The sequence below is a fragment of the Populus nigra genome, chromosome 10, assembly GCF_951802175.1.
Source record: "Populus nigra chromosome 10, ddPopNigr1.1, whole genome shotgun sequence".
Classification (NCBI taxonomy): domain Eukaryota; kingdom Viridiplantae; phylum Streptophyta; class Magnoliopsida; order Malpighiales; family Salicaceae; genus Populus; species Populus nigra.
The window spans coordinates 7,860,424-7,875,254 of NC_084861.1; the positions used below are offsets into that span (position 1 = coordinate 7,860,424).

At 30.9% G+C, this 14,831-nt stretch overlaps 2 protein-coding genes across 2 annotated transcripts; one reads left to right on the forward strand and one right to left on the reverse strand.

Annotated features, from left to right (window-relative positions):
* The first annotated feature begins 5,579 nt into the window (after positions 1-5,579).
* LOC133705885 (MLP-like protein 328) lies at positions 5,580-6,648 on the forward strand. Its single transcript, XM_062131310.1, has 2 exons — positions 5,580-5,829; positions 6,172-6,648. The coding sequence occupies exons 1-2, from the start codon at positions 5,643-5,645 to the stop codon at positions 6,435-6,437; spliced, it is 453 nt and encodes a 150-aa protein (XP_061987294.1). The 5' UTR covers positions 5,580-5,642; the 3' UTR covers positions 6,438-6,648.
* Positions 6,649-8,357: 1,709 nt separating this feature from the next.
* Positions 8,358-9,983, reverse strand: LOC133704856 (MLP-like protein 43). Its single transcript, XM_062129872.1, has 2 exons — positions 9,670-9,983; positions 8,358-8,870 (listed from the first exon to the last, which is right to left on the reverse strand). The coding sequence occupies exons 1-2, from the start codon at positions 9,899-9,901 to the stop codon at positions 8,605-8,607; spliced, it is 498 nt and encodes a 165-aa protein (XP_061985856.1). The 5' UTR covers positions 9,902-9,983; the 3' UTR covers positions 8,358-8,604.
* Positions 9,984-14,831: the final 4,848 nt, after the last annotated feature.

The following is a 14,831-nucleotide window of genomic DNA, read 5'->3' on the forward strand; positions in this document are numbered from 1 at the left end:
TTATGATGTTAAAACTTGGATATTTCCTTCAATTATTTCAATTTTTTATAATTAATGTGTTTTTATTTTATTAGATTTAGTTATTGCTAATATATCAATTTATAAGGTGTTCACAATTTAGACACATGTATAAATAATATCTTATATATTAAAATAGTTTGATTCTTTATTTTATTATATTTTTTAAAACAAGACTCCCGAATCTATGGTTGAACCGAAACTGTCTAATTTTAATGGGTTAAGATTTATGTCAGAAATATGTTGATATAAACGTGTAATATAACTTAAATATGATGCAATGTAAAACCAAGACAACTCAATTGCTCGAATGAGCACTAGATTGAATCATCATGCTCAAGTTTTCAAAATTAAAGAATTGGGATTCAATTGCAAGAAATGAAAAGATATGAGGATTGGTATTTAGCAACTTAATTAATTAATAGAGAAAAGAAGAAATTATTAAAACTCGGAACAGTAGATAATTCAAACTACAAGTACAAGGTATGTTCTTGCATTTCACCTAATTTTTTGAGTTCTTTTAAAGCAACGCATCAAATTATATCAGAAAATTTTGATCTCATTCAATTTCTTTGTTTTTTAGCTGGGCCCTTGATTTTCAGCGATAGGCAAATTTCATAAGTTTCCCTTTTCGGTTTCTTTTATTATATCTAGTTTTTCAGTACCATACAACCAAAAAAAAATAAAATGAAAAAATAAGCAACGAACATTCATTTAGTATTGAAAATTAATAATATTTATTTATGACCGTATATTATAAATTGTAATTTTTGGGCAATTTTAACTTTTAAATCACTATTAATTAATTAGGAGCACATATGTTGCTAAAAGAAAGTTAGCTGAATTGAATCACAAATATAATCAAGGTTCCAAAATTAGTTAAAACTACACCCCTTTTACCTTAGTTTGGCTAATCTCATATTTGCTTCTTTCTTGCATTTTTTTTGGAATTGTCCAATGCAATGCCCAGGCTCCAACTTCTACTCAGACGCAGCAGCGTATCTCTCACTGCTTGAACTAGATAAAGCAATAATCTTGATTTATTTATTTATTTATTTATGAGGTTTTGTCTGTATTTTATTTAAAATGTAAATATAACCTGTTCAGTAAAGAAAAAAAATATAATTTATTGTTCATGAATCCTACAGTATTTTTGCATTTAAAATACAAGGAAAAAAAAGCATGATAAAGTTGCTTTGCACGGATAAACCATGCTACACTATTTACTGAACAATAAAACATGCATTCATAACAACCACCACAATATAATAGAGTTGCTTTGCGCAGATAAACCATGCTACTATTTAGTGAATAGTAAAGTATGCTATGTTATTTACTGAACAATAAAACATACATTCATAACAAATATCACAATACTAAACACGTTGATGATAAATATTAACCTTAAATTAATAACCGGTCCTTTTTTTTAATAATTATATTGATTGCATTGGACATGTCATGGTGTTTGGTGATGACTTTTGAACATGACAAAAAATCGGTCTGGGAAAAGGAAACACTATACATCACATATATTATTTTATTTTTGAAACAAATATCGGTGGTATATTATTTTTTAATTTCAGTGATGAAAAAAGGTTTATGAAAAGATAATAGTCTTATAATTTTTTTTTATTTAAGAATATTATTTTAATGAATTTAACCAAAATCTGTATTGGATTTGGCAAATCTCAATAAATTGACACGGAAAGCTCCATTTTAGAAGATATGTATTTGTTACATGTTTGTATTTCAACATCACATCAAACTAATTATCTTTTATAATATACCATATCCATAATTTGACTATTATTTAACTGTTTTTCCTTTTTTTTTGGAAAAAAAAATTCATCTAATCTATAGTGTGCACGTGTGTTTGAAAATGTAGTTATAATTACTTTTCATAATGTTTTTTTATTCAAAAATATATTAAAATAATAATTTTTTTTATTTTTTAAAAATTATTTTTAACATCAGCCCATCAAAATGATCTAAAAATACCAAAAAAATATTAATTTAAAATAAAAATAATAATTTTTTTTATTTTTTTTCAAAAACATTTTTTTAATGCGACGTATTTATATCAAATTAATTGAAGACTTAATAAATCTTATTTAAATTTTTTTTATAAAACTTTAATGCAATGCCAGTGGCGAAGCCAAAGTATCAAATTCTTTAGGGCTAGTTAAACTTATGTATATTCATTACATTATGCTTTGCACTGTGCGTGTTTATATATTGATGCATGCAATTAATTAAAATTTCCTGGGTTATGATTTTTAATGAATTTGAAATAAGAAATAACATGTAAAGAATTGATATTATTTAGTTTTTTTATCGGTTAATAAAAAAATTATTTGAATGATAAGTACGTTGAACGTTTTGTTTATATGGAAAATAGTTTTTTTTTCCTCTTCTGTAAAATAGATAAATTTATAAGTTGAACAAGATTGATCATTAATAATAATAAAAAAACCTTAATTTACACTTGATCATTAATAATAATAAAAAAAACCTTAATTTACACTTACAAACTCTTATTTCATTAATTGCATTGGAGGGACTAACTTAAAAATATTAAATATTCAAGGACATATTTGAAAACTCTGTCCATGATTCCTAATTCCTAATTCTTAAGTCCCTGGCTCTGGCGATGACAATGGTTTATTCTTTATTCTCGTTGGGGATATCCAGATCTTATGAAAAAAGTTAATGGCAAAGTATATTCCACTTTGACTACTGACTTATTAAAATATTCGCAATATGAATCTCAAATTCTACAATTTTCTGCAACGCGAAGCTTACCATCTAAATTACACAAATGGAGACCTTTCACTACCTCTCTCGTTTACTCATTTTCTTCTTGCGAGGCAACATCTTCCATTGCACCATGACTTATCCGCCAATTTTTTCTTCCATTTTTCAACTTTTTTGATTGAACGTTTCAAGTAATTGCTTGTATTATAAATGTTTAGCAGCAATTATTTAGTTTCAAAGGCAATTATATCAATCTTATTAGCAGTTATGATAGAGCTCTATCGACATTGAATTTAAAGGTATTTGATTTAAATGCGACCAAAATTAAAAATCAAATGAATTTATATCCAATGTTGGTATAAATACACTGCAATTATCACTAAAATTAAGAAAAATACTGTTAAAGATATATAATAATTACAATTATAAAATATCATTATAATTAATATGTATCTATCATAACATTTATTTTAATAAATATTTTAGATAAATGCAATTAAAAGCTAATTTTGTTATAATGTCACGTAGTTTATGTTATTTCAAGCAACCACGCTTTTTCTTCTTCTTAATATTTGTGTTTTAAACTTATTTAAAATTTTATTTTCTCTGAATAATCGTTCAATCACATAGGTATTATATGATCAATGTCTGTTTTCCTTTATAATATGCATCCAATTTTGGGCAAGACATGAAAAAGACATTTATTATTTTTCTTCTAATATTCCCATGCACCTTCATTTTCGTTTTTCTCTTTTCTTCTTTTCGGTAAATAAATCAGGTAACCATGTATATATCAAAATCAACTAATTAAACTTGCACACTGCATTGAATTATATGTAACTCACATAATTTATTTTGAAGATAACGGATAATGAAGCCACGTAAATATCAAACCTAATATTGCTTATTTTTAAAAGAGTTGAGATAAATTTGAGAAGAAGATAAATGAAGTGAGTTTGTGTGATCACGTAAGAAAAACTTGGAAATAAAAAAAGGGAACTTTTTTTTTTTTTACGTTTTGTTTGATTGTTTAGATGGGAGATTAATTAATATTGCTACAAATTATAGAATTAATTTGATATTTACAATTGGAATTTAATTTAGAGTTTAGGATCCCTATGGGATATCTTATAAACTATAGTGGGTAACGTAAATTTCATACCAGAATATAAAGAGAAGTACTATACTTTATGAATTCAATTGGGAGTACCGGGAACTGTAAGTAAAAGAATCATAATTCCGAGTAGAGGTTAAATACATGAATAAATTAGTACAGGCTCCTTAGAGAAGTTTTGGCTAAATATTTTATGTACAAGGAACGACACATTTAAATTATTTATTATTTATGATGATCTTAAGAATCATTACTTACAATTTGTAATCATATTTTTTTTTGTAAGAATCTGCAAGGAAAACTTGACTAATGGATGCTGACAACTTATAGACTTAAGAAAAAAACTAACAATAAATAAATTAAAGATCACCTCTGAAATTGAAATTGAAGGGAACAGCTACCTAACATCACCTCTGGTACAAGAAAAGAGACATGCTAATATTTTAATTTTACCTAAATAAGTTTACGTACGGAATTAGTAATAATAATAATAATAATTAATGTTGGAAAATTAATTCGGTCAGAATATATCATGCTGGAAAGATTTGCACTGGATAATCAACTAGTTTATATACATGAATGATGAGTCTTTAAACCAAAAGTTTGGAATAACAAGCTATAGGTTTATCTTATTAATTAATGAGCAGCGTAATTTTTAATATAAGATATTCACTATTTACATATGAATTCAACAGATTTGTCTTTCACATGTGACTTTCATCCACATTGAACACTTCAACACAGTAAACACTCCAAAAAAAGCATTCTCAACGTTCAAAGTACGGCACTCATCGCATGAGTATTACAATGTAATTAAAAGCTCACAACTCTTACAAAAGATATATGCTTCATCTAAGAACATGTACTCTTAATAAATAAATACATGAATATAATATTAAAAGTTGAGAATGAAATTTCCATTATAAAACTTAAATCTTTAAAATAGAACTAAAATTAAGTATTAAATTTAATATGGTTGCGAAGACTTTAGAAGATTCAATGAATTCTATATTTAAATTTAAAGCCATTTGAGAATCCCAAAAGATTGGATGTAAGTGAGGAGAAATGTTGAAAAGTAATCACAGATGGAAAAATAAATACATGAACGCCTAGCATTATAAGAGAATGAGGGTAATCCACCACAAAACTCACAGCTCATTTAGATACAATCTAAATTCAATATAATTTGGGTGGAGTTCGTTGATGAATTAAAAAAAAAAGCATCACATAGCATTAAAAGCATCACATGCTCTACTGATAGCTTCAAATAAAAATGGAATTTTCTAACTGACAAGCTCAGTGCTTTTATTGATTATGCAAAATAAGTCTATAGTAGAATACGAGATCGATACTTTAATGATAAATAAATAAAAATTATGAAAAAAAGTTTTCTTCCTCTTTTAGATAGGTTTTAACATCCTCTGAACTGCCTCACCTATCTCAATATATATTTGATGATTGAATTTTATAAATCCACTGCTAAGTAACTAGAATAAGATTTGCCTAAGTTACTGTTTAATGAGGCTCGCGATGGTACGCACACAGGTAACCAATATGTTGATTATTAATTCAAACGAGAATCACGCGGCACGATTATAATACAAAAAGCAAAACAATGACACAGAAGGCACGTCACCTTTTCTCTCAGAAACTAGGGCTCCCTACCATCTATATAAAGCCTGTCCAACCTAGCTCTTTTACCCAGTCATTATTTTCTTTGAGAGTGCATAGATTTGTGTTGATATAGAAAACAATGGCACTACATGGAAAGATTGAGACAACATTAGAACTCAAGTCCTCCGCAGAGAAGTTCTACGAAGTGTGGAGGAGCCAGTCCTTCCATGTTCCCAAACATGCTTCCAAGCATATCCAAGGAGTTGATGTACATGCAGGTGACTGGGAGACTGCGGGCTCTATCAGGATTTGGCAGTACACAATCGGTAAGGCAATGCTAAAACGTGCACGCTTTCTTTTAATTCTGTTACTTCGATGAAAAACGCTGCTAAAAAACCTAACCACAATATGCATATATGTTAATTTAGTTACATGTATATGCTTTAATTTTTCTCTAAAGTTATAAAATTAATTTGACTGTTCATTGGACAGAAATTCTTAACATTCTTAACATAATTGCATGCGATAAGGAAAGTCAATTACTATTATTGGTGCTGCTGCTTCTGCTTCTTCGAATGCACGCCCATGTCAATATATATATGTAAACAGTACAATTTTAACAAGCGATGTTATTAATTAATATTCTCTATGCCATAACGCAACCATAGGAGGGAAAGCCGGGGTCTTTAAAGAGGAGGTTTCCTTCGATGATGAGAACAAGATCGTAACTCTTAATGGTTTGGAAGGAGATGTCATGAAAATTTACAAGGTCTATAAGCCCATCTGGCAGCTGACACCAAAAGGCTCGGGCTGCTTGGCAAAACTGACCATTGAGTACGAGAAACTCCATCCTGAAGTCCCGGTTCCAGAGATTTATGTTGATTTTATGGTTCATATGACTAAAGACATCGACGAAGCCCTTAGCACGGAGTAGAAGGGGTCATCTCGACCAATAAGCATCACATGTTTGTGATCATGCTAGTACTCGTATAATATATATCTAAGCTTTCGTGCAACGAGTTTCAGTGCATCAGTGTGTGTGATCTGTGGGGAGATCTTGTGTTGTATTTCCTTTGTGTAATCTACAAAACTATTAAATAAAAGTAGAAGCTAAAGCTGCGGCTGCTTCCTCATTTGTAATGTTATTTCATCTCTCTTTTTGTCTCGTTCAAATAGTTTCGTCACTTCGTGTATGGTCACTATATATATTCAGACCCGATGGAACTGTAATTTGGTCTACCAAGTTAATTTTATATCTTGTATAATTTTGATTTAAAATTAAACCGTGTAAAAATTATCTCGGCTAATCCAATTAACTTGATGCACCAAAAATAACTTGAATATTGACAGGTAAAAAACATAGTTTAATTTTAAAAAAACTCAAGATAATATTTTTTTTTAATATTTGAAATAACAACATAATGTATGGACCTCACTGAGTTTATTTATTTTTTATTTTTACTTAATTATGATTACAAAAATAAATACTTATAAAATTAAACGTAGATTAAATATCATGATGCTTGTTTGAAATTGTGAGGATTTTAAAAAAATCAAAATAATTTATAAAAACATTCAAAATCAAGTAAACGATGGAGGATGAAATTGAAAAAAAAAAACCACCATCTTACTAATCATATCGGCATAGGTCATTCTAGATGCATGGTTCGTTTTGTGGCTTCTGCTAGTAGACAACTAGTCATCCAAAGGATTGAGATATACCGAACGATGCTTGTTCAAGGTTGTCAAAATACTTTTTTGACACTGATATGAAAAATATAATATACACTCGGATTGTAAAATTATAAGTAATTTTTTTTTAACTAATTATATATTGACACTTCCAGCCAAGAAATTAAATTATATTAAAATCTGATTAAGTGAGTCAACAATATTACAATCAATAAGTGATCTAAATAAAATAAGAGAGATAAATAGTATGAATCAATAAATTAATGACATGGAGAAATAAAAAGTCTTAGAACAAAACTTCTCAATACAAAGGAATCCCTGAATGGTAGGAAGTACACATGAACCTAATGGTCCTCTTTTGGGTTGAAATTAAAATTTATCTAGATTTATATAAAAAAATATTTTTTTTTGAGTTTAATCGGGATACATTAATTAAGAAAATTAGTTTTTTTTTAAAAAAACTTTTATGATAAAAGAAAAAAAATAGAAAAGTGACACCAGGGACGATGTGCTGTTAACTTGCTATATATATTATACAAGTCATCTCCTTCTTCTGGACCTTGCGTCAAGTTTTTCCACTAGAGAAACTGGTTTTTTTGGGTGTATCATTTATGATATTTGACTCAACATTTTAACACGTTAAGATAATTCTTTGATATATTAACAAAAACTTAATTAACAATTGTTTAGGATTTTAAATCTCATCACCTCTTTTATTTTAAATTTAATTAAATATAAAATAATGGCAAATTTTAATCTTAAAATACTTTTATTTAAAAAAGTATATTAAAAACAATAATAAAGAAAATTCACGGAGCTCGTCCAGTATTCTTTAATATATTTTTGTATTTATTTGAGTTAAAATATAAATTATGTGAGTGATGCACGGAATCTGCCATGAGGGCCCATGCCTGGCGTTCTATTATTTGAAATCAAATTTTCAAGAGCCATGTGCTGTTATCTGTGCCAAGATCAGGTCCCAAGTGGATTGCATGAGTTGAATCCCATTCTACGATCATTAAGAAATAGCAAAGAGCTAAAAACAATGAATAGCTTTGATACAGTACAGGGAGACAAGGAATGTGGTTTGGTTGGCATAAAGATTTGCTGAAAAGGAGGGTAATCTTTTACAATATATTTTATTTATTAGACACTCCAATAATTAATACTCTACAGATCATACTTTATTTAATAGTTTTGTTCATCTCACAACAGCATCACAAATAAAACTTACAGAGTACGTACATGACACACAGATTAAACCAGCACACTGGGCTTGTCGCTCTTCTCAGCTAGCGCACATTATTGGTCACACATTTTTTTTTTGGGCTACACGAATTTATAAACAGGAGATAAGTCTTTCAAGGAGAACTTCCAGCAATAGGAAAGATTGTCTCTTCTTTCCATTATTATGCCTTCGTAAGACTTGCATCGATATCTTTGGTAACAGTTATCATGAAATCCATGTACTTGTCTGGCACTGGGATATTCTCGTTCAGTTTCTCATATTCAATGATCAGCCTGGCCAAGCTTCCATCATCTTTTGGTGTAAGATGATAGGTGGGATTGAATATTTTGTATCTAGTCATGACATCTCCTTCCAGGCCAGTGAGAGCCAGTGTGTTCTTTTCTTCATCCACTACCACCTTCTCTTTAAAGACCTCCTGTTTTCCATCTATATACAGATTTTCATTTGACATGAGTGAATTAGACCCAATTCTAATGACAACTATATATATTTTTTCAAACATATATAGGATATTAAATCTCACAGAAAAATAGGTATTAGTAAGTAAAAAGCAAAAAAAAAATCTACTGCTTCGGATGACTATGATAGGACCCCTTGGTGCGCAGGAAATCATGCACATGAACGTGTAGCGACTGACAAATCATGGCGAAGGCATAAGACGTAGTCTGTATAAAACTTAGTCTATTTAGTTTTGAATTTGTGAGACAAGTAGTCTTGATTGTTTTATAATTACAATTATCTAGAAAAAAGAAGGAAAGAGAGTGGATACTCCTAATGAGGAAAAAACCAACCAGCAAGAGTTTAAGCTCAAGAGCCAAAGTCAAGAACAGAGAATGAAATCATCGGTCCCAAAAAATAAAATGGATGATAGATGTAGAGTAATTAAGTAATTAAATATACAAATTCATCAGCCATTGGAAGCATTCAACGAGCAACAAAGGTATCAATATTGTTAGAAAATAAACTTGTTAGGGATCATTCTGGTCAAATATTTACTGGCCGCTATCAATTATATATGATGCCATGTTGGAATCAATTTTTATGGCAAAGTTTAGCATATAAAATCATATAGGAGATTGAGCATACATAACGGCCCATATATATATAATATATACAACACCTTTATGTTTTATTTTTTCCTTACAACACCTTAGGGTTTTCTTCTGGGTTGTTGAAACATAGACAGTACTACACATGGAAACATGTAATTGTTGTCGACACTTACCTACACTGTACCTCCAGATCTTGATAGAACCCTCAGTTTCCCATTCACCTTCATGCATATCAACTGCATGGATATTGTCAGGAGTGTGGTTGGGGATATGATAGGCTTGGGTCTTCCAGACACCGAAGAACTTCTCAGGAGATGATTTGAGTTCTATGACAGTCTCCAGCTCACCCTTTAGAGGCATGTTTTTAGTTTCTATGACAGTCTCCAGCTCACCCTTTAGAGACATGTTTTTAGTTTCTAAAGTTTGCAATGATAGTATATGGTATTCGAGAAGGCAATCTATATTCTATAACAAATAAAATGATGAGTGAAACACTTGGTTGGCTTGTGTTTATATAGAAAGAAGTGTTGCTGTAAAATCAGGAGAGGAACTAATCACTGCTTTGGATAGCGCCGCAGGGAGTATGCCCCACATCGCATTTATGATTCGGTAGTATTTGGAAACACAATAGCGTTTTTTTAAATTTTGAATTTTTTTTATATATTTTTTTATTATTTTAAAGTTTCGAGGTAAAAACTAATTTAAAAAAATAATTTTATTTTTATTTTTATGCAATTCTAAATAAAAAAATATTTTGAACTGTTCTACAATTCTAAATACATCTAAGTATAAAAAAAATCAATTTGATCTTTAGTTTTATAGTATATGAAAATAGCTGAGCATTTGGCACCGTTGGATAAGATGAATTAAATTCAAAGGTTAGATTGCGATCCTAAAAGAGTTTGTGATCAAAACGAAAAGCAAAAAGGACTAAAGTGTGAAGAATGGAAGTTGAAAATGGTATCTTTTTTAATTTTGTTTTGGGCATGAAGTTGAAGCGTTGTCCGAATATTGAAAATATCCATTTGTTTAACGGCTGTTGTAAAAGAACAATGTTTGATTAAACATCAGATTAAGTATTAAACTGTATTTTTTTATTTTTAGTTTAATGTGGATGTTCAGGTCAGTTTGCACTCACTTCAATTAATCCCACGGGCCCTGAAGTTAATGATTATATAAATCTCCAGTAACTATTATACGAGCAACTACATGGCTCGAACCTGAAACTATAGAGAGAACAAACCTGCTCATGGCTCGAACCTGAAACTATAGAAAGAACAAACCTCTTGATTTCAAACTCTTACTACTAGACTACCATCTAAATAATTATTAAACCGCATGTTTATAACACTGGTTGAAGCCATAACTGGATGTTTGATTCTATAATTAGTTTATTAATGGACATGTTCTTTTCTCTTCTTCTTTTTCTTTTTAGAAATCATGATTTTTAAAGAAATCATTATATTTGATGCACAAATAATGGTGTAGCACATCAATTATTCAGATGTTAGGAAACGACTATCTTTTCATTTTCTCAATATTAAACATGTTAATATTCGAGTACTATCCTTAGAAGAGTCTCTTAATTCTTTTGCTATCTAATTAAGACGCTTGATATCTTTGTATTTGTCGCACATCACCGCACGGTAATTCAATAATTTTTTGTTATTTTGCTGGATTGATTATTAGAGTTGCCACCTAGTATTTTATTAAAAATTAGTAGGAAACCCAAATATCCTGATCTTTGTCAGAAATTCAAAGATAAAAAACTGATTATGACTAGAAAAAATATTAACACCCCTTGCGTACATACATCATGATTTTATTTGTCCTTAAAATATTTAATTATATTTAAATTAAACAATTAATTCTTTTTGTTTTTTTTATTATTATTTTTAACAATTAAAGAAAACATTCATAAAAAAAACAAAACACCCACCACCGCTACTTTTTTTACTATACTCATTCTGTTACATGTTTACAGAATAACATAAGCTAAAAAACATTTCTCAGAAAATTAAATACATGTTCAAACGTCTGAAAATTACAAAAAGGTCCCTAAAAAGTCCAGGAACTGTAGAGGTGGCCCTCAGGAACTGTGTGGCAGTGGCGGCGCGTCTCCCAAGCGCGGCTGTCACTGGCGGCGCGTGGGCTCACGCGCCGCTGCAAAATCAACCGACCGGGGGAATCTGTTATAGCTTCCTCCCTTCTTCACTTTCCTTGCCGGTGGCGACCTGCAAAAACAACCACAAACGCAACAACAGTTGATTTTTCTTTCATTGTTTTCGGATCTGCTTCTCCCTTCTCTTTTTTCAAGTCTGCCGAATCTGGAGCTCAGTTTGGTTGCATGCGCCGCCAACAGACCAGACGTGGATGGCTGGATCGGCAACCTCCCTCTTCCTCCTTCATTTCTACACCAGCGGTGTCGTCCACCGCTGCCACGGTCGGGCGATCGGCTCGCCTTTCAAGTCTCCCTCTTCTGCCCTTCGGCCTCCCTCCTTGGTTCTTCGTCTTCTCCGTCATGCACTGCTGTTGGCAGCGGAGAAGAAAGGAGAGTGAGGGGACGGTCTTTGGGAGAAGTGGGGAGACGACTGAAAACGGCAGGAGGGGTCGTTGATGCGGTCGGTGGGTCTGTGGAGGCTGGGAGGTTTCTTTGCCCAGTGAGAGGCGGCTGGAGAGGCTGCAAAGGGAAAGGCTTGGCCGGGTGACTTTTGGCTCTCTCTGGTTTTTGGAGTTGGAGGCAAACCAGAGAAGGGAGCGTCGCTGCTGCGTTATTTCTGCCGCTAGAGGCTGGTTGAAAGAGAGAGCCGGGTCTCGGCGAACTGGCCGGTTGGCAGAGAGGGCTGCTTCGGGTGCAGGGGAAAGGCCAAATGGCCCAGGGGAGAAGGTCTCTGGTGTGCCTTTTGCAAGGCAAAGGGGGAGAACGACGCTTCTGGGGTTTTTTCAAGGTCAGGGAGGGGCGGCTGTAGAGAAGATAGATTTTAGGTTTTTTCTCCCCCCCCCCCCCCCGGGTCCCCCCAAAATTTTCTCCGCCGTCAATGAATTTTTTCTCTCCTTTTCTTTTTACTGTAGACTAGCATTTATAGGCAAAATGTTCCATATTTTCAAAGTAGTTCCTCAACTTTTTTTTATTTTTTTATTTTTTTTTTTGTAAATTTCAATTTTGATATTTTTTGTATGTTTTAAAACGAGTAATACCAACGTTGACTTCACACAGAAAAATTAGTGATTGTAAAATTAACGTGTTAAAAGTTAAACGCATTTCAAATACATTTGAAAATTTAAATTTTTTAAGATGATATTGAAAATGCTAAAAATGATATAAATATATCAAAAATGTAAATTTTAAGGTTTTCATTATTTTTTACTTTTTTTGATTTTTTTTGAAAATTCATCAAAAATATAAATTAAAAATTAGGTAGCAACAGCATTACTCTTATAGGGGCAGTTGATTTAAATCCAATGGCAACTACTTCACGTGGAACCAAAAAAAAAAAAATGCTGAAGATAATAAATGAAACTTCATTTTGTCGATTTATCACCAAACAATATGAAGATGTCAAATTTAATTACTTTTCTCACACACACATATATCTGTGTGTGTACTAATGATAGTACATTATCATTACAATTTTTAAAAGAATGAAATAAAAAGATATGAAGATTGAATCTAGATAAATGAAAATAGATTTGATGATCAGAACAAATATTATTGAAATCTGAAGCAGCGTGCTGTCCTTTTCAATTCAGGATATTTTTCAAAAGTTACATCGACTTTTCTTTTCCACAGTACTGGTGGGCCCACAATCTGATCTTTTTCTCTATGTCTCGATCATGGAAGTTTCTTGGTAACACATGTTAATGATGTTAGGATATATTAAAGAAGTAGAACGAAGACAATTTCTAACAAACAATCTTCCTAATCAAAAAGAGAATCTGTAGAGGAGTCGTGAATCACATGCATGTACAAAGGCTGTGGGGGAAGCTCTGCTGTTTTCTATTACGCCTTCATACAAGGCCTGCATCAATGAGACCATGATGAGTTGTTGTCTTGTTGACTCAAGCAAGACATTATTGTTTTTTTACGAAGTAATTAAACAAGGTTTCTCCAGAGTTAATAAAAAACGAAAATACTTAATATTTTTTATTTATTTAAACGAAACAGGAGAGCAACGCACTGCAAATCCATAAGGGAAAGACGGAGGATAGAAAGGCCAGTATTTTATTTTTTTAGTTTAATATAGATGTTCAAGTCAGCTTGTGTATATCTCAATTAATTTAATAAAAAAATAAAAGTAGAAGTATATATGTGTGTAGCATCTTGTTGATAGAGGAATTTCTGCCTTTTCAAGTCTTAACCGATATAAATCTTATTATCTTATCCCAACTTCAATTTTACCTAATTTTAGCCATTAAATTAAATATTACATGTTGTTTCTATTGTTTTCCTCTTCTCACCCTACGTGATAACAGCCATTTAATGGTTAAAATTGAGCTGGTTTGTGGCCTGCGATTGGTTACGTCGGTGGTGGCAGTGAGATAACGATGATGGTATATAGCGCCGTGATGAGAAAAGATTTATGATGAATTAATTTCGGCTGTAAATTAAAGAATCCTACAACTGGTTGGTTGCTTCAACTTCTGAAGCTCCCCCAAGAAAATATCGTTGTTTCTCATTAAAAAGAAGAAGTTATATCTAGAAAAAATTCATAAATAAATACAAATAGGAATACTTTATAAAGATTTTAAAATTTAGAAGATAAAATTGATATAAAAGTAGTTTGACAACAAAACGAGACTCTTTATATAGTTGGGCCAAAAAACTCTAACTTGTTTACTGGGCCCACCTCACGCAGAGCGACCCAATATGGCTTTCACAATAGTAACTAACTATATATAATTGGGCCAAAAAACTTTAACTTGATTACTGGGCCCATCTCTTGCAGAGAGACCCAATATGGCTTTCACAGTAGCAACCAACTATATAGACAACTATCAAGCTATCAAGAGCTGCGCTCTTTGACCTCCTCTAAATTCAATTTAGAAATTTTAATTATATTTAAAATTATTTTGAATATAAAAAATAAAATTTAATTTTTAAAAATAATATAAAAATAAATAAAATATCAACCCCACTGAATTACTTTACTAAAAAAAAAATATTAAAACTTTTTTTTCTTTAAAATACTCATTGTACATTTGTTTTTGAAAAACCTTTAAAAAAATTAAATGAAAGTCAGGAGGATAATATAAAATGAATTAAAATTTATCACTTTTAAACATATAAATTTAATTTATTTATTAATTAAATTCAAATTAAACACTATAATTAAAT

What these genes read in the sequence shown, in the direction of transcription:
- LOC133705885 (XM_062131310.1), top strand. Translation starts at nt 5,643, where the DNA reads ATGGCACTACATGGAAAGATTGAGACAACATTAGAACTCAAGTCCTCC. An exon ending in GATTTGGCAGTACACAATCG is followed by an intron (nt 5,830 to 6,171) that starts GTAAGGCAATGC and finishes ACGCAACCATAG; the next exon opens with GAGGGAAAGCCGGGGTCTTT.
- LOC133704856 (XM_062129872.1), bottom strand. Translation starts at nt 9,901, where the DNA reads ATGTCTCTAAAGGGTGAGCTGGAGACTGTCATAGAAACTAAAAACATG. An exon ending in GATCTGGAGGTACAGTGTAG is followed by an intron (nt 8,871 to 9,669) that starts GTAAGTGTCGAC and finishes ATCTGTATATAG; the next exon opens with ATGGAAAACAGGAGGTCTTT.